The following is a 26,694-nucleotide window of genomic DNA, read 5'->3' on the forward strand; positions in this document are numbered from 1 at the left end:
ATGTCGAATGTGTCGAACTCTTTCCCAGCTTGGGAGACCCTGCCGCAGGATGAACGTCCGCTGCGCATCGCAGTTCGACGCCCAGGGTCACCTTCACGCCACTATGAGGCGGTAAATCGTTGTGGAGGCACGTTACTTGTAGGAATGCAAAATTCCTTAGCAATATAATACCAGCAAGACCGTGTTGTCGCATAAGAAGAGAGGTCCACATGGCATCGGCCACTATTTCCCAATCTGCTTACTATCCGTCATCTAATCCCTTTACAAGACTGAGCATTATCGTGATTGAAGTGTTAGATGAAGTGCAGCAGCAAGCAGTTAAAAGGATTCAGCGCGATAAAACCACATTCACACTGTCAGGTTTCCTCACAAAGCCCTTCAAAGGGAATTTCGATGCGCTTCGTGTCCCACGTCGAAAGAAAAGCCACAATTCCGACTATGCCACGCATTCGGGGCAAAGGAAGAATTACTGAACGGGACTAAGGGAGTTGAGCGTAATCGCGCAAACACTCGTGAATCACAATTCACCATAATCTGTTCATAGTGAGATCTCAACATCGTCAATTTCTTGATATGCAGGTTCCTCTTAGTCTATGTTGGGCGAGGAAAGTTCGAAGTTTAGAGGTCCGGAGTTTGTATAAGTCTGCTTTCAAGATACTCTGTCAATTTTGATTCTTAATTTTCCTTAATTGCTATCTTCCAGCGCAGTTTTTGCATTCGTATGATTTGGAGTAAGGCAGACCTAATCTGTATTATATGAGTTCATTAAGGTATCTATAGGTAGTGTCTTCGTAAGAGGTGTTGTAAAGGGTAGGCGCTACGTATCCTATATGAAGACATACACTGAGCTATTTCTACAGTTTGTGGGAAACTTTCGAGACTTCTTTTCTTTTTGCTTTTTATAGTTCGTTTTTCCTCTGCATATAAGAGTGCATAAGTGGGATTACATAGCATTAGTAAAATCACTTCCCATTACTTGCCCCTCGTTTTGTTTGGGCCTAAGGCGCTTCTAAAAACCTAGTTGGTGGAGGTTCAATTTCTCTTTCTTACAAAGAAATCGAATAGAAATTTAATCATCCCTCACCCTAGAACCAAAACAGCAAACGATGAAACTGATGGAAATTTTCTTGTTAAGACCCCTAAATGCTATTTATGAACTATTACACAAAGAAAAAGAAAAATCAGGGGAAAAAGAAAAAAGCTCCAGGGAGTATTTCCTATAGCGTCGAGAAAGCTTCGAGTACGTCTCCAGTGAGGGCGCGTTAGATCAATATTGTTACTTCACACCCTGCCAGAAACCATTACCTAGTTGGAAGGATAAGAAGGATAAAGTGTCTGGCGTAGCAATCCACTTGGGGAGCGCAATTCGTATTCGTTCAGGTTTTGGAATAAGTGTTAGCCTATACAATGCTTAGCAGAGGCCATCCGATGATCCAGTCTGCATTTTTATCTTCCCAGACAAAACTTGTACGAATTTATCGACACCGGAGGGTTGAAAGACTTGGTAGACACTAATTCTGCTTCAAACCATCGATCGTTTGCCCACAGTGGATCTCTTACCGATTGGGATACACCCGCCCCCTTACCTCATTCATCACTAACATCTTTAAAAATATCGATTTTAGCGATAAGCTACATTTTGGTCGGGCGTGGACGAGCCGATGAAATTGAACGCGGTGTTTTGTTCACAAGGACTACAGTACATGGGTGCTTTGTTACTGTAAGTTCTTACATAAGTTGAGAGCAAATCAGATACCCATTGAATTTCGGCTGTATCGCTTCAGAAGTACTGGCCTCATGCTCTTATCCTTGGAACGGAGTTGCCATCGTACTGCTTATTAGTAGTTTCTTGTGAACGGCTTCTGGTAGTGCTTCGACCACTGGATTATAGCAGATATTTTGGAGAGATATCTAAGTGTCAGCTTCTTCTATTTGTGCCTCTGGCGGGAACGGTAAGCGCTAAAAGCCGTCATTTTAGTCTAGAACAGGGGCGCTACCTTATTCAGAAATAATGCGCTCTCGGTGAATTCGCATTTTCTGCCTCGCACTTCCACTGCTTCCTTCAGTGTGGAACAAAAAAAAGATAGTGGTTTGATTAGTAGCATGGCATTCCCCTTCAGGCGATATCTCCGCTGTACAAAATTAAGCCAAAATGTCATAGCGTTTTTTGAGTGGTGAAAAACTGTCTGAAAGACTATGCAATGCTAGTCAGAATGATAAATTCTTTATTTATTTGCTTTACATTCAAGGATGCTTAGAAGTGTGCCTTAAAAAAAAAACAAGAATCTTCCGATAGCTTGCCCTTTTTAAAGAAAATCTTAGATTTTAGTCAGTTTTATTCGATGTGTCAAGTCACTGTTTCTATCTTTGACGGCATACCTTGTTGAAATTTGTCAACCACAGGGATAGGTCGGCTCTAGGGCAGTTTTTACCAACAATTGTGTAGTGACGGCTCTCCGCGTAACCGAAATCACGACATTTGTCTCACCTACACATAATGGTTTTGGTGTCATCAATAAACTTTTGCGACTGACTTTAGTCAAGAAATGAAAAAATGATATGCGACAATACGGTCGCCTTCATAGCAGTAAAGCAGACAATAAACAAGACGATGCAAAAAAACAAGATTGATTTTAAGTGAGTGCTTGTCTTGTACAGTTCCTTAAGTCTCGTAAGCTGAAAATCCTTGCCTTCATGATTATTTCTTAATTATTCCACTACATCGTACGTGTGCTCTTCATCTCCAGTGCTTTCTCAAACTTCACATCCTCGTTTTTGTACAACTCATTTGAGAATGAGTTGCTAACTTCTGGATGTATTAATTCAAAGTATGTTCACGCTGAAATTGCCCATTTTGTTCAGGCATGAAGACTGAATGTACTTTATTTTTGAGATGCCATAATCACCTCTATAGTTGTGGTCGAGGTCAGTATCGTTAAATTTGTATCGTTTCATCTGAGGTAACACCACATAAGAAAACATCCACAATAAGAGAACAACATGTTTACCCAAAGGCAGAAATGATAGTACAAAAAGTACACAAATTCGTTGAAGGGGAAAAATATGTGGAGTATGAGGAACGGTCAAGAGGTACCCGTAAGACCAGTGAGCGTCGATAATTGTCCCGCGCGGCTCCGGACAACGTCGTAACCGCTGCAGCTCTTCGTAACTCCTCTTGCGTTCTTGCTGGCTCCCCGCCCAGACCGTACTTCACCGCAACTTCGTCGTATCTGCAGCTCCTATGATGCGCTTCTTGAATCGAACAACGAAAAAATAGGCATAGTGAAAGAAGTTGTTCGAATCTTTAGATAAAGTAGAAGTGGTTTATACAAGTTAAAATGCAGTTTAGAAATGTGAAGGAAAGTGTTTGCTTCTTGCTCTGAATTTTTAAATGGAAGCCACCCATCCATCTATTTAAATGCATATGGTGGGTTGAAAAATGTTCCACTGACGGGCGTTTTGCCATATTCTTCACTTTTCTTGCTTTTTAGGGATTTGTTTTTGCAAATCTAGCAAAGCCAGATTGGCATCCAACGTCTTATGGCTCACAGACCCAACATTGCACCTTATCTCAAAGATGGAGATGTGACTTCGCCATTCATACGCCTTTGCGGTCATATTGGCAGAGAATAGATAGAAATGAAGCTATAAAGCGCCGTAGAAAATTAAAAGAAGTTTGGAGAATTGTATAAAGTTATGTTGAACAAAACGTACAAGCAAGAAAAATTATTGAAATGATTAAAATACGCTCTAGATAAACATCGTGTGTCCATATATCTTACATCTTCATAGAGAAAGACCATTGATCCGAATAACATTTTTTGGTTAATCAAGTGGACATGTTACGAGTCATTATCATACCAGTTTGAACGTCCGGCTAAAGCCATACTTCAGACTTTCTGTGATGTTTGCTTCGCTCGCCTTCACTGATCAACGAAAATTAATATTAGTGTTATTAGTTCAATGAAATTGGACTTGTGTATCTCCAACAATCTTTCTTCCTTCTTATATTATAACTAAAAGCGAAAGATTTCATACTCTTCTTTCTAAACGCGTCATTTCTACATTTGGAGAACATGCGAACTTCTTCTTTTCTTCTTTCGAAACACTCCTTATCAATCTTACAGATAAAATTCAAAAATATCATTCGAAATAATGGGTTTTCCTCCTGTTTTCCCCAAATAGTTATCAGAGAAGGATGTTTTAGCAAAAAATGACGTGTAAGACATCTTCCTACCGATAAAGATAAAGTTCCATGTCAGATCACATAAACATCTTGCTACTATTTAAGCAGCCGTTTGCACGCGGCTTTCCACTTCCTGAGAACGGCATGCTATCAACTTGAGGCGAACGAAGAAGGACATAAACACGCGGAGGAGTGGTAAAGGAGTGAAAAGCAAAGCACCCAGTCGCCACGGCTATGAAACGGCTGCGACCATCTATTTTTTGCGTCTTGCACACGAAGTCACGCACCATTTCGACGCCGGTGGATTCGTCGCAACCCCTTCCATAGGTATGTGGCGCCGGCGCACCAATCTGACGCCGCTGGACCCGTCGCACCTCATTCTATAGGTGTCTGACGCCGGGGGACCCGTCGCAACCCATTCTATAGGTATCCGGTGCCGGCGCACCAATCTGACGCCGCTATAACAGCATCCCACAGTTTGATATACCTTTGATTATATTAGGGTGTTCGGAAAGCCTGTCGAAATTTTCGCAGTTTGCTGTCCACCGTGAGCAGTGGACTACGATCTCTCAGAATGGCGAAAAAGCTCGGTCATTGGCTCCCGCATGCATTGGGCGACGGTAATCGCCAAAGACGCCTGGACATCTGCACTCAGCTGCTCTCCAGATGCCGCAGATTCGACTGGCTGGACACCATTGTCACTGGAGATGAAAAATGCGTCCTCTACGTCAACCACACCCACAAACGTGCGTGGTGCGCCGGCGATGAAATGCCGGATCCTTTCGTCGCGACCATCTCGAAAATGTACTTCGGGCTTTCTTCGCCTCCAAGTCGCCGGAGTTCTACGCCAAAGGAATCCGTGATCTTGTGAGACGTTGGCAGAAGGATGTTATTGTTGATATAGACTATTTCGTCAAATAATAAAATTTTGTTAAAAACTTGTGTTGATTTGAAATTTTGCCGTATTTCGGCAGATACCTTCCGAACACCCTAATAGATGTTGCAATAGGATAGAAGAATCTATTCCTTCTTTTCCGTTATTATGCGCACACTTTCAATTAATCGCATATCAGAACTTGTTGCAAGTTGTTGCACGTTAGTTGAGGGCAATGACAGGCGGGGGTTGGATGGTCCCAGGCGGTCGTGGGGCTGCCTAGCTGGTTGAGCGGAGAAACGCGGCGCTGCGAGCAGGTATGCAGCGGTCAACCGATTTTCGCGGGTACCTCTTGTTCTTGAGCATAGTTGTCTCTACAGCAACATTTATAGGAATAACGTTTGTCCTCCTCCTTCCAATCAAAAATTAATCGTTGGTCTTTCAAAATTTCTCATCAAGAAATGCCCGAAATTGAGCATGTTACGAAAAAGATCAGATCAAACAGTACGAACCGCTGTGGTTTTTGGACTAACTGCAACAAATTCGTATCGAAATGTGAGCCATATTGTTAAGAGAGAAGAACACAATCATTTATTTACTATCCCTGCAGCTTAAGAATATTCAGAAAACTTGAAGAGTTCTCGTAATGCAAGACCCTTCACATTGGTTACTTTACAATAAGGCCTATGAAATATCATACAAAGGCTGGGCTTCACAGATATCTCTTATGGCTGCCTGTTTTTCTGCTCATCTAGATGGCGATAGGACTGTCGAAACTCAACATTGCTTCATTATTGACAGTACAGCTGCATGGTGAGTTCATTCCACATGTAGAAGATTCATTTTTGATTTTTTTAACTCTGAAAGGCACAAATTTCCCACAATAAAAATCAGCCTAGTCTATACTGAAGCTTTGGTTTAGCAGATAGAGATCTATTTCTGTCAAAATGAAATCTATATTCCATGAAAACTAATTAAAAATTCGAAAATTTAGAAAATGCTTAACATTGGCTCACTTCTGCCTTTCTCAGGTTCGCAAGTTTTCATTTTCTTATCGTTGTTGCTGCATTCGTCGTATCCTTTATATCCTTCCTCGTCACCTGGCGAATTCTCGTGGTAAGCACCTTAGAGTCAGCTCTAGTTTTAGTAATGAAAAAAAATGCAATTTTAGCACAAGATGAGGATGCGTTCTAGAAATAGACTGGTAAGGATTTTTGAATAATCTAATTCCAATGACTTTTCTTCTACATGACTCTTTTGATGTTGTTGTTGCTTTTGTTTTCGTTGATGATCCACCATGACAATGACGATTTCGTCGTCCAAACTGATTATATATTGATTAAGAAGACCGTCATAGTAATTGTAGCGATTTTTGTAGACGGCTGATTGTATCGGGGTATTTAGCTAACTTGGACACTTTTTACCTGTGGGTAGAGATTCAAATGCACAATAATTACTTTCCACGGAGAAAATGCGCAGCATTCCCTACAAATGTATGAAATTGAAACATCAGAGGCAGAACGGATAACGGAAGTCGTCTGGTAGACCTGTGCGAGCAGACGAACCTTATCACTGTATTCACGTTTGAGAGCAATCATCCATGCCATCAGCTTACGTGGTAAGGGACAACCCAATGACACCACAAAGGTACTCAAAGGTGAAGATGCTGACTCTTAAGCTTCAACTCGATTACGTTCTGACAGAGAACATCCCTTTGTCAGATATCCGAAAATCTAGAGCTGTGTTGGACGTCGCTTTCGATTCCGACCACTGCCCACTCCTTCTCAGTATGATGGTACGGTTCCAGAAAAGGGGTTGTAGAGTTCAAAATCAACCAATACTCGACGTGGCAGGCTTAAGAGACGATGAATGCAGAAAGAAGTTCTTCCAAAGGGTGTAAATCATTATTGGAATACGGACCAGTTCACTGAATATACTCACGATGCTGCAAAGAAATGGCTTCTTTCGAACTGAAGAAAAAGTTTGCTTTTGCATTTGCAGCGACAAGATCCACGTGCGTACACCTACACTAGTGGTGACTTCAGCCTGAAAGCTTCAGAGAAGGAAGTCGCGTCGTCAGCTGAAAGCTGATAGTGAGAACGAATGGGCGTTGAGAGAAAGGGAGTTTGAAAAGGTTCGGTGAAGAAAAGAACCCGGGAAAAACATAACAAAAAACAACACTTTGCTACAAAGGTATAGTGGCAAGATGAAGTGGTATTCGCCTGCCCTCAACACTGTCAACGGAGTCGCTGTCGAGGAGGTAACCTTTCCCATCTGGAGGGAACATTTTAACACTTTGCTGAACCAATAAGCACCGTCTGCCCTCAAACTTGTGCGCGCCCAACGACCGACATACACTGCGGTCAGCGAAGAACACCGACTGAGCCAGAGGATCTGATCTGTATCCAAAAAGTGAATAATGGAAAGTCTGGCGAAGATAATTCAATTAGAAGCAGAAATGCTGGGATCTCTTTTTCCATCTGGAATACAAAAACTTGGGAAGATCATTCCTGCAAAATGGATTGAAGAAAGGATGCCAGAAAGGATAGGATAGGATAGGAGGATATAGACGATAGGATATAAAGGTCTCATGGAAAAATGCTATTATAATTACTCTCCGCAAGAAGCTATCCGCCACTGCACCCATAAATTATCCAGAAATATCACTACGGTGTGTAATGTGCAAGGTTTTGGAGCGAAACATCCTAGACTAATCCGATCGACGATTGACCTGGTGTTTACTGTGGGGAGAGCGATCGGAGTGTGGCAGCGGTATTCGATGTCTTTGGAGTTAGCGCTCGAGTTCGAAGCCGCCTTCGACCGTTCTCATCAAGGTCGTCTTCTCAGTTGCTACCTTAATTCCTGATTAGCCTATCAATTTTCTTGAAAGTCGATCGGCGCGAAGCGAAGGAAAATTCATACCCGTAATCAGAGACATGAAATCGGGAAAAAAATCGAGAATCGAAGAACAACTGCTGCTATTTAAACACCAGCTGGATGTACTGCATCGCCCGAAGTGATAACTAGCGTGAGACGAGGGACTGTGACGGAGCCCTTTCTGTTCAACTTTGCCGTCGATAACATCATGCGAAGAACAATTGAGATGTGTTTGGCCGATATCGTTTTAGCACACTCTGCATCTTCTTTGGTCGGCCGCGAGTACCCCGACAATGTTGTAAAGTCCGCTCTAAACAGCGTAAAGTTGCGACATGTTTTTGACTATGCATAAAAACTAAGAGCACTTTATATATTGCGACTCCGCCCTGACAACTGCAAGCAGATGAGTGTCTCTTCGAAACCCTCAACGGAAATTAGGGTTTACGATATCAGGTACAGATGAGAAGAAGTTTAGCAAAGATTGGATAAGGCCTATTCGACTTTCAACGCAGTGCCTGTGGTCGACCCCCATCGTTAGCGAAGTCAAGCTGGGACTACATCCATCCACAATTCTCCATGACGTACGGATCGGAGACTGATGCAACGCCGTAAACGGTGATGGAAAAGTATGACGCCATGTGGAAGAAGCTGTTTATACTGTATACCAGTCTGAGCGTCCTGCTAAAGCGGGACTTCAGACTTTCTGTGGTTTTTGCTTCGCTCACCTTCACTGATCAACGAAAATTAATATTAGTGTTATTAGTTCTATGAAATTGCACTTGTGTATCTCCAACAATCTTTCTTCCTTTTTTATGTATAACTAAAAGTGAAAAATTTCATAGTCTTTTTTCCAAACGCGTCAGTTCTACATTTGGAGAACATTCCAGCTTCAGCTTCAAACACTCCTTATCAATACATTATAGACAAAATTCAAGTTTCTCCTGTTTCCTATAAACAGTTATCAAAGAAAGATGTTTTGGCAGAAAATGACGTGAAAGACATCATCCTACTGATAAAGATAACGTTCCACGTCAGATCACGTGAACATCTTGTTACTATTTAAGCGCGCGTTTGCACACAGACAAACACACACACAGACTAAGCTCGTTATTATATATCATGATCATGATTATAGACAATATTTAAAAGTATCACGCGAAATATGGGTTTTTTCTCCTGTTTTCTATAAACGGTTATCAAAGAATGGTGTTTTGGCATAAAATGACGTGAAAGACATCATCTTACTGATAAAGACCGTTTTCATGGGCGTTTCCACTTTCTGAAAACGGCATGCTACAGACTTGAGGCGAACGAAGAAGGAAATAGGCAAGCGGAGGAGTCATAAAGGTGAAAAGCAAAGCGCCCAGTGGCACTGCTATGAAACGGCTGCAACCATCTATCTCTTGCATCATGCACACGAAGTTATTGCGCACCAATCTGACGCCGGCGGACCCGTCGCACCCCCCTTTTCGAATTTCGTGACTGACACACACACAAACACACACACGTGACAGAATAAGCCCGTTATTATATTTCATGATCATGATACTGACTGTTGTTTATACTGACTGTTGAGCAACTTTTGGCCGATGGTGTGCCATATCAAAGAACTTTATTCGGAACTTTATTCAGAAGGAAGAAAACGTAAACATCTTGCTCGATCTTTTGAAGCGGTCACAGAGAGCAACGAAGGGAAAGCTGCTTAGCTAGTTTTAGGTTGGGGTACGCCACAATGAACGTGTTACGCGGAAATTGATGTGGTATACTGGCAGATGGCACGTGGGAGACATCAACATCTTGCACCTCTATTGAAAATGGCTACTGAAAATCGTCTTCGCTTCCATGGTCATATATTAATGAGACCAGCAGATCGCCTTGTTCGGGAATTGTCGGGTTCGAGATGGAAATGCTTCTATGTCGTAAAAGAAAATTCTGAACGGAGGTAACTTAGGAAGATCTGTAGACACTTGGGTTCGACAGGCGGCATTTCGTTAAGGAGTTATATGCAGAAATGCCCTTGGCGCATCTTTGCTGAATATCATTCTCGTAGCTGCCGTTGTCCATCCTCGTTTTCCTCGATGAGTTGTCCATCCACCCTTATAATCTCGATTGAGGTCTCGAAAAGACCCATATCTGCTTGTATTTATTAGGGCGTAGAGGTAGTCCAGGCTTGCTTAACCTTGCGCCGAAGCAGGCTGCGGCCTGCCTCGGCCCAAGTTTGACAACATGTTGAAGTTTCGTCCTGCTTTCCGCGAATATAGCTGGTACTCCATCGGCGCCGAGCGCTTTGAGAAGACCTCAATGAAGAGAGTCGAAAGGAGCTTTAAAGTTCAGAAACGCTAATTGCATTGGCTTCGAATACTGCGCCAGATTTCGATTACTCTCCTGACGATCAACAGCTGGTCAATCGTAGATCACCCAGGACGAAAGCCAGCTCGCTCGTCGTGCGTTGTTTTTTCGCTTAATAAGTTAGTCCAGAATAATCCTCTCCACAACCTCGAACATAACACGCAGCAAGGAGATTCGGCGATAATTCCTTGGGTCCATTGCGGATAACTTCTTGTGGAGAGGAATTATGATGGCGTGTCTCCAGAGTCAGGTATCCTTTCGTCTATACATATTGAGTGGATGATCTTTGTCATTTCACGAATCCCAGACGGAGAAAGATATTTCTGCATTTTTTGCGCTAATCCTGTCGTCTCCACCAGACTTTCCATTTTTCATTTTTTGGATGTAGACCAGAACCTCCGATTCGGACTGTGGTACCTCTTTAACCGCATATGCCGGTCTATGAATGTGTTCGAGTTCAGGAGCTGACAGTGCTAGCCGGTTCAGCAAGGTCTTGAAGTGTTCCTTCCAGCCACTCCATTGGCAGTGTTAAGGGCTGGAGAGCATCTTTTCATTTTCTTCTATTCGGTTTAGTAAAGCCTAAGCTTTTTGCGGGTTCTTGTCCTTCCACGCCTTTTGCAACTACTTTGTTCTTGACTTCCATTCGTTTCCGTGATCTTTTTGCGATTTCCCCTGCAGGCTTTCCTGGGCTGAAATCTCCAGTACAGCGGACGGCGCATAACGAATTATGCGTGGGATTTGGTTCCTCTTCTTCCGCGGAGGAGAAACTTCTTTCGTGGCAATAGAACCGGGAGCGTTTCCATTGCAGCGTCTCAGATGCACTTTGTGAAGGAATTCGCGTCGCTAATCTTCTTCTAGTTCCGTGCTCCAACATGAATGGACACACGTTTGCAGAATTTCGTTCTGCATTCTTTGTCTCTCAGACCTGCCATGTCGAGTTTCGGTTGAAGAGGAACTTCCCTGTGTTTCTTGACGTCCCAAGCAGCTCTAGATCGTCTGATATTTGACTGAGGAATTTCCCTCAACAGAACATAGCCGCGCCGAAGTTTGAGAGTCCTCATCTTCCGTTTGTGCTGCTCTTCAGGCGTTAAAAGGGTTGACACCTGTCACATGAGCTGATGGTGTCTATGATTCCTCCTAAACGTGGAAGCGATGATGAGGTACGTATGTTCAAACAAGCCGACCAGACGGACACCGACACAGACACACTTGCTTGCGCTTCGCTGGATAATACCATTTTTCAAGCGCACCAGATTGTTGTTCGAGTCCCATTTTTGCATTTGTGTCGATGATGACAACGATCACTTGCTAGCTTGATATCTTAGACATCAAAGCATTGAGTTCATCATAGAAGGCATTCTTACAGAAGCCTAGACAGGGCGGTTCGTTGGGCTGCGCGGTGTGCTGGACGACAGCACCTTTTTGCAATGGGAATCTTTCTCCATACAACAGTGTGTGTTATGTCGTATGTTATGTTGTCGTATGTGTGTATGTTAGCTCGTTCGTTCCCAATGCGTACACTCTAACACCTGATTGCATTTCAGTTAAAGCAGGGCCACCACGTGCAGATAGCAATCAGACTCATATACGCGACCTATATAAGCTACAGTCATTACTAGGTTCTGGCCAACAATGTCAGCTGCTCTCTCGCGAACCTGAAACACTACAAAATTTGACTTTGGCATCACTCCCCTATCTTTTGTATCCCTATCCCTAATCCTCGTGAGAAACGTAGGGCGTCGTTTTATCCTACAATTTCAGTTGCAACGCGCTACCCTTCGCGCTGCATCCACGTACAAACGGTCATCCAAGTTAGAAATCAATGAGAACGGCCTCATTCCTTGATTATAAGAATCTCACTTCGTTTCGTTCCTGCTCTGAAATATTACCATTTTGATTTGTTACCAACAATTCATCTTTGTACTTTGAAACCATTATGTGCTCTTCTTTTTTCATTCGTTGAGCGGTTCTGATAGAAAAACGTTACTACTACACATATTTACAACTGTGCTCCAGTTTAATCAAAATTAATTTGTTCGCAGTTCGTTTATTTTCTATTATTGCTGGTCATCTGTTGGATATTTTCGAGACCCTGCGATATTTTGGGGTCGCTGGTCCTCTTCTCTGACAAAGTTCTTGTCGTCTCTGTCGTACATTTCCTTCTAATGTTCACTTTTGTCATCCAACATTCCAAGGAGATGAGAACAGATGAGACCATTCCAACGAGAAGATGAGCGGAGCCACGCTCGTTTCCGCTTCCTGAAACAAAAACCGATTAATTCTTCCAGAGATATCAAACTAACTGTTGAGTTGCTCTTTGAATCTCGCTGCTTCCTGCTTTAAACCCTAAGGAATTGTAACATTTCCAGAAAGATGGAACACTGTCCACGGATCTCCCTCGCTAAAGGGATCACGGCCGGTTAGTCACAAGGCTAAGTAGCGCGTCACCAGATGGCGGATAGGAGGCTAATCGCGGACCAAAGACGACCTTGTGCTTGCACAAAGATGCGGGTGGATTCAGTGAATGGACTCCCTGTTTCTGCTGAGCCTGGACCGGCTCATGACATCCTTGTATCCCGCACGTCAGTCTCGCCAAAAGCCTGCAATCAAGTGACTGGGAGATGGTTTGGAGGTTTGGAGTCCAACTAATAAGCTCCACAGCGCCACTGTCCGGGAGAACGCAACGTGCTCCCAAAAACTCACGGGACTAGAGGTTTGCAGCCTGACCACGGGCTCTTAAATTTTAAGCATGTCACAGCAACAGAAAAGAGCCTCCTGATTCTTAAGGAAAGACTACTACGGTGGCGCCAGGAAAAATCGGGTTGCAGGAGTTATATGGGGTACCGAAACGGAAAAGGACTAGGATGACGATCTGTACTTATAACGCACGTACACTTGCATCGGAAGCGGCGAAGATCTGATGAAGCAAGCCAAGAAGATTAAGTACGGCGTCGTCGGACTGACCGAGACGAAACGACGTCACCCTCTCTAAGCCGTATATAAAACTGGAGAAGAACTGTTCTTAGAAAGATTCGATTCTTAGAAAGAAGAGTAGAGGTGTTGGTGGAGTTGGCGTCCTCGTCAGTACTGCAAAGAACATCGACTCTTTCGAACAACTTACGACAGAATCGGACATCTGCGTATGAGAAGATGTGGTCCAACGCAGGGTTTGACTATTTTCGTCGCTTACGCTCCAACATCAAGCTACGAAGAAGAAGTCGAAGCTTTCTATATGGACCTGGAGAAGTTCTGTCAAGAAGATCATGCCTTCATGCGATTTCAACGCCAAAATTGGTCCAAGAAGAACGCCTGAGGAATTTCACATCGGGACTCACGGCCTTCAATGGAATGAACAGGAGGAGAGGCTCTCCGAGTTCTTCATTACGACTACGACCATATATGAGAACTTCAGAACATGAGCAATTCCACAAGCCCTTTTCTCTATGTACGTTGGAGTCACCCGATGGAGGGTACCGTAATGAAGTAGACTACATCATCGCCAGTAAAAGGTTCTACCCGACGGACATCGCTGTTGTACCAAAGTTCTATACGGGATCGGACCATACCCTCCTCCGAGAAAGATTTTCCTTCATAAGGAGAGCAGAGAAAGCCGCCAAGTTCAGAGAGAGAAATCCCAGGACTACCATCAACTGGGATCTCTTCGGTACGCTAGCCGGCTTTTGGCAAGATTCCGCAATGGACAACATTGACGAGGAATGAGACCGGCTCTGTGAACACCTTCACGAAGACGGCTGAGAGTTTTAAAACCACCAAGAGACACTGTCACTTGTCACTGTCAATCAAACACTTGAAACTGTCACTTGAAACTCTTGAGCTGATACGCCAGCACGGAGCGGCACGAGTCGCAGGGAACCAAGAACTCATGTGTGTACTTGCTTTGCAGAAAGGCGATAAAGGAACACCTTAAAGAGAGAAGACGAGAAGTGCTGGCTGAAGCTGCAGAGGCGAGAAATGCCCGTCGAGGCTTCGCCAGTCGCAAGACAAGGATGACTGCCCTCCGAAACCCGAAGGGAACAATCATTGCATCGAGAAGGGAAGTGCAGAAAATAATCTACGACTTCTACTCTGTTCTCTTCGACAATCATGCCCACTTGCCTTCTCACCATCTGAGGGAAGACGGGCATGTCACTGCAGAGGTTCTCCCTTCCGAAGTACGACATGCTATCATGTCGGCAAGGAATCGTGCGACGTCCCGACACGTTTTCTTCTCTATGTTATGACTATCAGAGTTTTCTTCTCTATGTTCGATGCCATTCCAGTTGTTCCAGTAACTTCATTTTACTTCTAACTCAGCTACTGTTTTTAAGAGCGCATTCATTTTCCTCAACACTGGCACCGAAGAAGAACTTCCGCACTTATGATTGTGCTCCTCGAATAAGAGTCGAATCTAGTGTATTCTAAGTGTGTAACTGTAGGACTTTATCTGTTTTTGTTGTATCATCTCTGTATAACTGTCACTTGTGCGATATGAATGCTACACCGTGCTTCAACTCAGTTTTCATTATCCACTTATTCAAATCAGTGGAAAAACTCAGGAACGCTTTTCAAAAACAAATTGCTGTTGTTCACAAAGTGTCAGCTACGCGTTCATTACTTTAACTCAGTTACCATGAGGACTTCTATGGAGTGCAGGGAGCTTATCAGTACCCTGTTGGAGAAGTTCCTTCACGTTTTATATCGGAACCATGGTCAAACCATGGCAGCTTATACAAAAAATAATGTGCATAATTTTAAAGGAAAATTTCTGTACAGTAGTGCTTTTACAGAGACGTGTACATGGAAGACACATTATGAAAACATCTTATATTGGGACCTGGTTGACTATCTCTGCAATATCAGCGTTGCTCGTATCGCTACCTTCTGCAGTGATGCTCGGTAAGCTGTGGATAGGAGCAGATATGAGTGATGTTACAGTGGCCATAGCTTATGCAATCCCAGGGTGAGTCTCATTGTTTGAACGTGTACGTATTACTCTCATTCTTTTAACGCTTCGGAACTGGTAATGCACAAGCCAAAAACCTTCACTCACCATTCCCATCTTTTCTTCGACAAATGAAGCAAATGATAAACAATTATTTTATTCGCGTCTTGAAATACCGGGCACATTCCCGTATGACAATTGAACAGTGCTGAAAAGATAGAGTGGGAGGATTGCTATTATATTTTCTAAATGAGAACTTTACTGACAGAGAAGAGACACGTAAGCACTGAATTCCACAAAACCTAACTCTTAGAGAAGAAATTTTTTGAGTTGTGCGTCTAAGGATCATCTGGCATCTAAATTTTGAGAAGTATTGGAGTGCAAAAGAGTCCTTCTTCAAAGTTCTAAAATTCTTTGTTTCTTTAGACATTGGTTCCCCAATACCACTGAGGTATTTTAGAAAATTCCTTCATCATTCCATAAAAGAGCACTACGCTCTGAGGAATGCTTCCTGCTGCTCTAGGAGGGATAAATGATATCTTTCGAGGATTTCTTTTTACGATCCCAGCCAAGGAGCGGTGGCGGCCACCAACTGCAAAACCTCGTAGAATAGACTACTCCCCTGCTGGGAGAAGCTCCTCTGCAGCCGCAATACACCGACACTCCATTACGGATCTGTTGTCATCTGGTCTGGTCTGATGGAGCTTGTGTATGTCGGCAATAACACTGTACACTACACTGGATACATAGATACTGCAACTCGCAAAGAAAAGCCAACGTGAAGGTCGCAGTCCATCTGCCGCACGACATATTTACTTCACTTCTGCCTCCCATCTTTGATTGAGTAGTTCAGCTAAATGAATTGTTCCTCATCCGCTGTTTTCTTCTTGCCTTGCTCATCTTAACACCACCTGCTTTAGATCATTAAGAAGATCTTCTACTAGTTAAATAATTCTTCTCTTTACGCCTTGGAAACAAACACCAATTTTCTTTGTACTTCATCCTACCATTTTTAAACGTATGGACTTGTAGCTTTCCCTGAGAGATGAGCCATCGTGGCTGACTTCCACGGCGAAAATATTTTTGTTTGATATTATATTGAAAAGAAAGAATCGAATGTAGGTGAGAAAAAAGTTTTTGCTTGCTTAAAAGCATCATCCCACGAACTGGTGCGGGTTTCAGGTGGAGTATTCGTATACAGGATCGTAGATCATGGGGAGGAGGGTGGTTCCGTCCATCTCTTCCTAATTGCCGTAAAAAACGGCCCGGAATATGCAGCGCGTGCACAAGGCTGGCGCGGTCCAATCGAATTCGTTGTAGAAAATAGCGCCCCAGAACGCTCGAAGTCACATCTTAAGGGCTGCTTATACGGCAATTAGGGAGAAATGGACGGACCCTCCTCCCCATAATCTAAGACTCCGTATAGGCATAACACACCTGGAACCCCCACCACCACACATTTGTGGGGTGATGCCTTTAAGCACTGCGCAAGTGTGGTGTATTTGAAAATGAAAGGTTCAGATACGCTTCACTCTAACAAACACTTTTTCTTTTTTTTTCCAACCATTTGTTGGTTCCAGATTTCAGTTATTTCTTCGTTGAATCTAGAAAATCTTATTATATTAATATACTAGCGACAAACAAATGATTCTGTTGTTTTCCAATGTAGACAGCATATGGCAAAACTTTCACTTTTATTTCAGCTTTCTTTCTATCTTGAACACGATGGTTAATTTTACCCTACACAAGGAGTTTCGTGGCCAGCTTTTGGCACTGTTCGGTTTCAAGTGCGTTTTGAAGATTCCTAAATGCTAGACTTGTTGTTTACAATTCGCTTCGGTGGTTATGAATGGACTAGGAGGAAAGAGTTTGTATCTACAACCGAATTAGTAATGACTTCAATTTTAGACGATCAAATCTGGATATGCTCCGCTTGGATAAGCCACCCATAGGCAAGCAATTTTACTACAAAATTACACCTTGGGGAGTTCAGCTAAGAGTAAACTTGATGCATGTAACATGTTGGTCTATGTGCACAAGTGATATTAATTACACTATTTTAGCTAGATATCGCCTTGTACATTGTCCTTGTTTAATTTCTGTGCCAATTAATGATGTTCTAACATGAATATGTTTGGACATATTTGTTTTAATTTGGTTATTAAATCTCTTTCCTTTTTTCTTTCCTCTTTCATTTCTTTTTCACAAGGGTTTTGGAGACGAATCTAAGCGATGGATTATGCTTAAAATAAATCGTAGAAGAAGAGCGGGTGCTACTCTTACTAGAAGCTGTTGTCGGATGTCTCTGCTTTGGTGCTGTTTCCCTTCTGCATCACCGCCCTTGCAGGCATACATATACGTTCCTTCCGAGTACCTCACCTTCCTCTGCTGATGAGATGAATATGTTTGTCTTGTTTTGCTGGTTAGGGAGGGACATTGTCAATGTGCAACACCCGCAAATTGTAGGGAAGCTCGCCACAGAAGAGCCTGCAGTGGGAGTGTACAATTACAGAGTGTCTCTTCGGAAGCTGTTTCTCCCGATAGTTTTAATGATTTCTAGCATACTAGTAAAGTTGTGTCCGTAAATTAAACATTCCTAGTGTTCCTTTTTTCTCTCTGTCTCACTTTGTACGCGAGAGCCCTTGTAATCGTACCTTTCAATTCTGCCTTACTCCATATTCACCGCTCAGAAGGACCAGTACAGTTTCTTGTGTCATCCACACGTTAATCACAATGCTTCTTCGAGAACCACAATTTTGTTTGCTGTTTGCTTATAAGCAATATTATGATCTTTAGCTATTTTACTAACCTCTAGAAAAGAAGAGATATTTGCAACTCTTTCTCATTTTGTTCTAATTCTTATAGTTAGGGTAAAGAGTACGTTGGGATTTTCTCAACAGAGTCGTACGAGGTGTGAGAACAGAAGGAGAGGAGAAAAGTAAAGCGAGCAAAGAGGAAAGAAGAAGAGGGTAGTCGTTGTTAGTTAAACTTGTATGAAGGGGTGAGGAATTCAATTCTAATAATCTAAAGTGTAGGAGTGCCGTCGTTAGGTAACCACAGCCGATTTTGTCCAGCCGAATAAGTGCCTGGAAAAGAAGCTGGCGGTATGAAAGAGCAAGTATATTCTGTATCCGCTGTGATCACCTAGATCCACTCATCCCAGTGAGGTAGGTTCTGTTTGATGCAATGATATGGCAAAACTTGCTCCTAAGAAAATAAAGAAAAAAGGATAAAAGACAAAGATTCTGGCGTTAATCAATCCGCTTGGGATGCACCCCTACAATTCAGAATCTTTTGAGGATTACAAACGTGTAGCTGGCCTATACAATGACTTCCGGTGGCCAGCCGACATGTCAAGTCAGTGTTTCCATCCTCCCAGACAAGTCTGGTACTAATTTATCGACCCCGGAGGGATGAAAGACCTGGTGAGTACTAGGACGGATTCGAACCTCCGATCGATTGTGCAGGAAGCGAAACCACCAACCGCTACATTACACTCGCCCCTAAAAAAACATAAAACTGTAAACGTGTAAAACTGTAAAACATAAACTGCAGCTTATTGACTTATTAGTCTTAATATACCAAAAAGTAAAATAAGAATTCAGAATGGAAAATAAGGATCTGAAAAAGTAAAGTGACGAACAAAAATATCCAAGTGTTGAATCTTCAACCGTTGGAGTCTACCCAAAGTTCACTTCACTAAACACTTGTTTTCAATTTTTTTTTTGAATTTGAATTTGTTATAATTAATCATTAATGAGTGTTCAAACTTGTTCCCTTATATTACTTTAGCGACTACGAACGCGAGATCGGCGGAGCATAAGCTGAATCTGCAGCGCAATGCTCTGCTGCTATAACAGCTGCGCAATTAACGGTCGCCTTTGCCTGTCACTCTCTTAAATTCATCACCCCACAAATCTGAGGTGGTACGGATTTCAGGTGGAGTATTCGTATACGCCAAAGTAGATTATGAAGAGGTGATTCTGTCCATTTCTTCCTAATTTCCGTAAAAAACGGCACGGAAGATGCGGCTCGTGCACAAGGATGCCGCGCTCCAATCGAACTCCATGTGGAAAACAGCGGGCCAGAACGTTCGAAGTCGTATCTTCAGAGCTGTTTTTTTTGCGGCAATTAGGAAGAAATAGACGGAATCACCCTTCTCTCCATAATCTATGATCCCGTATACGAATACTCCACCTGAAATCCGTACCAGTTCGTATTCGTGGGATGATGCTTTTAAGCAAGCAAAAACTTTTTTCTCACCTACTTGGGGCGGAACCTAAAGATACGCACCTCTAAAGCGTACTTTGGTAAGAGGAGTGATGCCAACAGACAGGGTTAGCGGATAGAGAATAATAGTTCAGCGTTGTTTTTATTGAATGGTCAAGTACCAATCCCTCTGACAGAAGTGAGGTTTTTGCATTAGCGTTAAAGTATTCAATGATAAAATTTCTTATTTAATTATCACGATTTTTATATTACCAGTCGAAGAAGCTATTTCGCTCTTAGTAAGCGGAAAAGGATATGTACAGCTGGAAATAAGGATAAGATTTCTGCAAAGTAGGCTCCACGAGTTGCTGAATAACGAAGCTCACAGTAAATCTCATGTCATACGCTATTGCACTGTCTACCTACGTTTGAGCAAAATTTCGTGTTTTAACTTTCTATGTTTCCTTTTGAAATGTAGTTGAGAATAAACTCAGAATTTTTCTCTCACCTTCGAATTCCTCTCAACTAGTTGTCGAGAGAACCGGAAGACCTACCGAGACCTCCCTCGCAGCCAGAAGAGTGCGAAATTTCAGATCGCATCAAAATATCGCGTCGAAATGTGCTAGAGTTCGAGCAAAGTTCAGTAACTCAGCTCATAGTTCATAAAATATAATTCAGTGCAAATTATCATTCAGAGAAAGATTTTTCATCAGAATTCAATTTTCACATCTTGTCAGTACCCTGTACTGGTGTGTATAGAATGTTATTTACTTGTTAAATTCTGTTACTGTATGCAATCGTTTCATAATGTTGCACTTTGGATTTCGTATGTTTGAATACGAATTGTACTGGACAGTCATGTGCGCGGCTGCCACGTGATACCAGCCGGGAAATAGTAATAATATAAGGAGCTCGCTCACAATAAAGTCACTCTGTCGGTTCGTTAATTCAGTGCGACACCTAAGGGAAAGCCACTCGACCTGAAGGCAGGGTTTAAGCACTAGTACATTGCGGTGGAGAAGAAAGCGCCTCGAGGTGTGGTCGTTAGGTACCCGCAGCCGATTATGTGCAGTCGGATAGGTGCCTGCAGAAGAGACTGCCGGTAGGCCAGAGCAAGCATACCTTAGGTTAGGTGTGACCATTAAGCCATGGCCACCCATCGCTCAGGTCATGAACCGTGTTTATATTGCAATTACGTGATAGAGTTGGGTTATAGGAAGGTTCAAAGAACATAAAGGCAACAATGTAGCCAAGTAGAATACGGAACAGAACGTAGAAACTGAAAATTTTAAAAATGAAGCAAAAGCATAGCAAATTTGTACAGGAACAAGAGGGCATCAGAAAACATAAATGGAGCTGACAACGTTCCAAAATAAAAGTTAAAAAGCGTTCAAAAAAAAGCGTGAAAATGAGAACCGAGTTGTTGGAAGATGAAGAGAATTTTTGGATTAAAAAATAAAGCAAATATTGACCGCATATTTAAGAGAACAGAAAGGTACGTGAGTCTTGACCTCCGTTGATTTCACGAAAAGTGTCAATCAGCAGTTGAAGTGCTCCACGGCTTCCGCTTTTTAAAATGGTGTTATTCAATGCTTCCAAATAGTCTCAGTAAAGGTGAGATGAGGTCATGGCCAATTTAACGAGTTAATCATTTTCACACCGCTTCTTAAAAATACAAGAGGTGACCCTAACGTCGTTTGCCAGCTAGATTGTCGTTTTCTTATCACAATAATCTCTTCACCTTGCAAGCCTTACATCTTTAGCAGCAATATAGCACGCAAATAAAACATATAATTTTCTCCAGTTTCTGGCATTTCGTGTGCAATCGTTAGATATTACTCCATATGGAAACGATTGATACTCCGTCCAGAGACAATAGCAGAGACAGCATGCTCCTGTGAGACATGTTTCGCACTTCATTACACGATGTGGGAAACTGACGAAAACGATATCATAAGACAAACGCGGGACAATGCTTTGCTGACGCTAATAACTGCTGCGTAAAGCAGTTAACGACCGTCGTTGCCAGTCGTTTACCTTAAAGATAGGTTGTCGGGGAGGCTGCGGGTATCTAATTATACGCACCCAAGTTTGTCCAGCGGGAGGACCCAAGCGTAAGCGGTTGAAAAGGCGTGCGTGGCACCAGAGCGATTGATGCAGTAGTAGCTGCACACAACGCAAAGCTACAGAACCATTCGGAGCGGTAGCGCTGCATCAGACAAGACGCCGGAGGGAAAGCCAAGTGGGAGATTGGGCGTGATTGCCCACTTATACTTCTAAACCCTCTAACTGTATTTGTGTATAAAGGATACACGTTAGCCGGCTACATTGCGCATAGTGAAGAGAATGAGAAGTTCCTGTATCATTACTTAAAGTCGGGATAAAACGCCTCAATCTCAACATTCTTTCAAGTTTTTTTTTTTCGTTCTCTCAACAGCTTGTTGAGAGAAGGTTGAAAAAATTGCTAAAATTCACAACTTCTTTAAAGCAACTATAGAAAAAATAGACAGTCTGTGAAGAATGTAATTTATGTCTTCTGCAACAAATCTTCCTCTACAAAACGCTTATACTTATACTATACTTCTATACTTCTAAGCTCTCCAACTCTATTTGTGTATAAAGTATACCCGTTAGCCGGATACATTGCGCATAGTGAAGAGAATGAAGGGACAAGGAGTTCCTCCATCATTTTTTAAAGCCGGGATAAAACGTCCCAACCTCAACATTCTTTCAAGTTTTTTTCGTCTTCTCAATAGCTAGTAGAGAGAAGGTTGAAAAATTGCTAAAATTCACAACTTTTTCAAAGCAACTTTTAAAAAAAACAGGCAGTCTGTGGAGAACGTAATTTACAACAAATCTTCCTCTACAAAACGCACACTTATCTATCCTTCTTGTTTCTTCCGGGCTATGTTACTCTTGTTTATTTCAACCCAACAAAATCCGACCACGATCATTTACAATAAGAGCCTGTGCTAATCGCTAAAATCACCCCCACATCGCGTCTAAGTGCTGTAAATATCGCAATTTTAGGCAAATTGCTGGTGAAGTGTTACCCTCAGAAGTTTTTCTCGTTCTGCAAAAACGTTAGATTTTAGGAAGTATAGATCTAATTGCCGTTTGTAATCATTCTCAGAGAGTAAATTATATGCACGTAGTAGAAAACAGCTGAAAATACATTTTAGAACGTGCTTTCTGCGATTATCATCGTTGTTGTCGTTGAATACAAGCAGATAACTTCTTCATGTTTCAGACTGTATGTGTCCACATATGCAATGGCACACATCTGATCTTTACAGTGAGTGTCTGTGACGATTATACCACTGCGATCAAATTGGAAGGTGACTTTGTTTGCAAATTTTACAGTCCTTATTTACTCTTCCAAATCCATTTCGCCCCCTTCAAAGTAATGCTCTCCGACAAAACCCACTTATGTCAACATTTTTTAAAATTGTCGAATCGGTTGTTCAACTTTATTTATAAAGTGCCGTTCAGTTCACAAAGCGATTCACGTTGAATTTCTTTTATGAGTTTGAAACGGTGTCACCGCAGTTGTTTTTCAATTTGTTGAGTAGCCAAAGGCCACACCGAGCTCATTTAGGCGAAAGCAATGAAGCCATACGGGACGAGATCTTGGTCATACGGTCACGCTCAATCAATGCAGTGCGAGACAGTGCATTATCGTGGTGCAAAAACCAATAGTTGTCTCTCCTCAAATTCACGCCAGAAATATGCCAACAATAACCTCTGCATAACAAAACGATAAATTTGGGTAAAATGTACTTATGAAAACCTTTTTCCTGCTATCCAGTTGGTAATTTTACAATATAATTTCAAATAAGTCGAATTGCTGTGATGGCTATATTTTAAAGACGACAATTTTCAGAGAAATGACCATAACAAAACAGTGAACGCAACCAACGCAACCAAATCCTCTCTAGTTTTTTTATTTACCGAAAACATTGTTGTCTTTGTTCCGTTTGCATTGGTTTTGTTTAGAAATTCTATTTTACAAACTAAATGACTGAACCGCTAGTTAATCCCACCATTGTAGGGGAAATTTGTGATTATTTTGAACATTTTTAAGTTTTTGCTGCGAGGTGAAAGCATCGAACTAACGCAGGAACGACTACAAAACTCTGTGATTTCTCATAGAAGAATGTTACTAGAATTCAATGGATAAATCTGATATTCGAATTTTTTTATCCAAAACTTGACTTAAAGACCAAAAATTCGAAGTGCCGTAGAAAACCTTTCCTTTCCTTTTTTTTTCTCTGATTCACTCCCATTCTCGTCCTTGGTATTCCAAAGAAGTAACCTAAGCCGAACCAGTGATCTAAACCATACGCTTTTTCGGACTAGCCGTATGGGTACTTTTCGATTCTGTATTCTTGGTAGGTATGTGCCTGATCAGACAAAACCAAGGAGTTACATATGATGTGATTTAACGGACGAAAATCGTCAAGTTAGGAGCATCGTTGATTTCCCAAGCAGTTGGTCCTATCATAGACGTTGAAGACAAGTTTGCGCGATATCAATCTTGTTCAGCTTTTGTGCTCCCTATCTAACCGCAGTGAAGCGCTTTCCTGAGTTTGATTTGTTTACTTTTTTTGATAAACGTAGTGAGGCGTAGCGAAGGAACAAGTTGCAATTGTAGTCTTTATGATTCTAAAGGAAATGCTTCTAATTGCTTCCTCATTCAACTTCCCATTATTTCTTACTATGATAATGGATTATAAGAAACACAACACAAGGTACAATATTAAGGTTAATTTTTATAACGTGCTACGTTACTGCGCTCCGTACTTTGGGTGGATTGGGTACAACAAGAAACTTGCATGATTGCATCACTGATACAGATCTTTTTCGTTCCAGTTAAATGTAAACAACAATGTAATGGTATTAAGGAGCGAAAAGATTATTAAAGTAATGACGCGAATCAATTTATCTAGCTTAATTCGAACAACTTTGCAAAAAACAATTTGCAATATCTAAATTACCAGCGGACACAGACTGCGATAACTACAAAAAAAGAGAGGTTGCAGCCGAATATGAGTGTCATTCCAATTTGACATTCTAAACATTTCTACCAGTTGACAAAAAGATAATACGCGAAGATAAAAAATCGATTATTTATAGATCGTGGTACGACATATCTACTATTACACCTATTCTTGGAATTATCTATTGCAAATATACTTCCTATGATATTTTGAAACTTTTTTTTTGCGTCAGCAACAGTAACTCATATTTTGTAGTATTCTGTATATCTATTTTACCGAAAAAAAACTTACTCTATTTCTTTGAACTTGAGGCACTGTGGAGTTGGTGAGATAATTTGAAATTGTCGTATTACTTATTAGTCAGCTTCTTTAATCATTTTCAAATTGTCCAATTTTCAAATTAACTCACATCAGCATTTACTGTATTGGACCTTTCATTTTCAAATAGACTACATTTGTGCAGTGCTTAAGGGCATCACCCCACGAATGTAGGGTGGTGCAGGTTCCAGGTGGGTTATGCCTAGACGGGGTCTTGGATTATGGAGAGAAGGGTGATTCCGTCCATTTCTTCCTAATTGCCGTAAAAAACGGCCCGGAAGATACGCTTTCGAGCGTTCCGGCACATTATTTTCCATCAGGAGTTCGATTGGAGCGCTCTTCCGGCCGTTTTTTTTTACGGCAATTAAGAAGAAATGGACGAAATCACCTTCCTCTCCATAATCTACTACCCCGCATAGGAACTCTCCTCCTGAAACCCGCACCACCTCAGATTCGTGGGGTGATGCCTTTAAGCTTACAAAACTCTTAGACCGCTGACTCGCTTCATTAACTCCTGCTAATAGAGGCAAAATGAGAGATTACCCCATTCAAAATCAAAGAGAAATAAAAAAATAAATCTAACTTTTAGAGACTTCTATAATAGAACAAGAACTGTGGACGCAATATGCTCAACAGGTTGGCAAAAATTGATCATATAGAAGATTTACAGGACGTCGGACTCAAAGCTTCTATTGTTCCCTAAAAGTGTTTGTGAATGTAATTTCAAAAGTAAGGAAAGCTAGACTATGTAATCTGCGCTGAACAACTTCAAGTGATTCAGGTGTTCCTTGAAAAGCATGCAAGAACACGTGTTTGCTCATCAGTGTCCTCCTTCCGTGTTCTCCTTTCAAACAATTTCGGTCAAGAAGAAGAATCAAATTTCAGCTGTTTCATTTTTTTTCAAAGTCGCATTTGTTTCCATATCTGCATATCTGCTTCACCGTACGTCCGATACTAACAGCAACTGCGTACATGTAGCAATGAACATAATGTGACTCGTGACTGCCTTTAGAATCAAGCACTACTTGTGTTGTCACCCTTGATGTTCCTCGCCTCTTGAACCTCTACTGATGATCTCCGTGTTTGCGTGAATAGGTTTGATTACTCACTACGTTGCGCATTATTGCTTGTTAGAATGAACTTCATTTTAAAAGTTGGAAAGAAAGTCCACTTGTACTTCTTTTCATTCTCTTTCTTTTGACCTATTTTCAATTCCTAGAGCTTCCCTTTCTAGAACCCATGGCAGCTTTCGATCATGAGAGACTTTGTAGAGCTTGTAAAGGGTCAAGAAGAGCGCCCTCCGTGGTGATAAGAGTGGATTTAGACTTATTCACAAGATCCATTCGTCCTAAAGGATTTGAAAATTGCAAAAGTGGAGGGCTAAATAAATTAAAATTCTCCCCACTCAGCATTGGTATGTGCGGTCTTTCGGCAACGATGCAAACACTTTTCTGTGTGCTGAGCTTCTTGCAATGTTTTGCTCGTTAAAATTAGATTTTCTTTGCATTGGTCTTTTGCGGTGTTGCTTCCCATTTGCTGGAAAAATTTTCTTTTTTCCTTTTCATCCTTATTTTCCTGCAAGAAAGATCTAGGTAATTGAGAATACGTTGTTATTCTAACGCTCACCTATTTGCACATTTGACGATAATGCATTATTAGTAGCTTTTCCTTGTACATAAAATGAAAACCTGATGAGTTCCACAAAAAGTGGTTCATAAATCATTGGATTTCTTGTGTGCGAAGGATTGTGACAATGCTCAACCAACTACTGATTCTGACTTTGAAGTTTGTGACAAAAGACTATCTCAAGCACTACAACCAGCTACCAGCTTTTCTCACTCCTGGCTCCTTCTCCCTTTTGCATGCACGGAATATTCAATTTTTTTCAAATATATGTAAGAATCCTAAAGTTATTCATTCTAAAGAATGCTAAAAATTC

At 41.7% G+C, this 26,694-nt stretch overlaps 2 protein-coding genes across 4 annotated transcripts; both read left to right on the top strand.

Moving 5' to 3' along the window:
• Positions 1–209: 209 nt before the first annotated feature.
• RB195_015215 (uncharacterized protein) lies at positions 210–25,547 on the top strand (the record flags this gene model as incomplete). 3 transcript variants are annotated; one of them, XM_064205823.1, is made up of 12 exons in its annotated part: positions 210–360; positions 1,626–1,720; positions 1,785–1,952; positions 5,779–5,873; positions 6,092–6,176; positions 15,074–15,246; positions 16,932–17,015; positions 17,137–17,227; positions 22,688–22,775; positions 23,036–23,120; positions 25,426–25,484; positions 25,537–25,547. In XM_064205823.1, 12 exons carry the CDS (start codon positions 210–212, stop codon positions 25,545–25,547), a joined length of 1,185 nt encoding a protein of 394 aa, XP_064061702.1. The 3 variants fall into 3 exon arrangements, with proteins under 3 accessions (XP_064061702.1, XP_064061703.1, XP_064061704.1); XM_064205821.1 differs by lacking the exons at positions 22,688–22,775; positions 23,036–23,120; positions 25,426–25,484; positions 25,537–25,547 and having other exon boundaries at positions 17,137–17,356; XM_064205822.1 differs by lacking the exons at positions 15,074–15,246; positions 16,932–17,015; positions 17,137–17,227; ... (2 more) ...; positions 25,426–25,484; positions 25,537–25,547 and adding exons at positions 6,232–6,264; positions 7,062–7,151.
• On the top strand, positions 12,738–14,006 carry RB195_015216 (uncharacterized protein; the record flags this gene model as incomplete). The annotated part of the gene is made up of 2 exons (XM_064205824.1): positions 12,738–12,918; positions 13,330–14,006. 2 exons carry the CDS (start codon positions 12,738–12,740, stop codon positions 14,004–14,006), a joined length of 858 nt encoding a protein of 285 aa, XP_064061705.1.
• Positions 25,548–26,694: the final 1,147 nt, after the last annotated feature.

This window comes from Necator americanus, chromosome V (assembly GCF_031761385.1).
Source record: "Necator americanus strain Aroian chromosome V, whole genome shotgun sequence".
Lineage (NCBI taxonomy): Eukaryota > Metazoa > Nematoda > Chromadorea > Rhabditida > Ancylostomatidae > Necator > Necator americanus.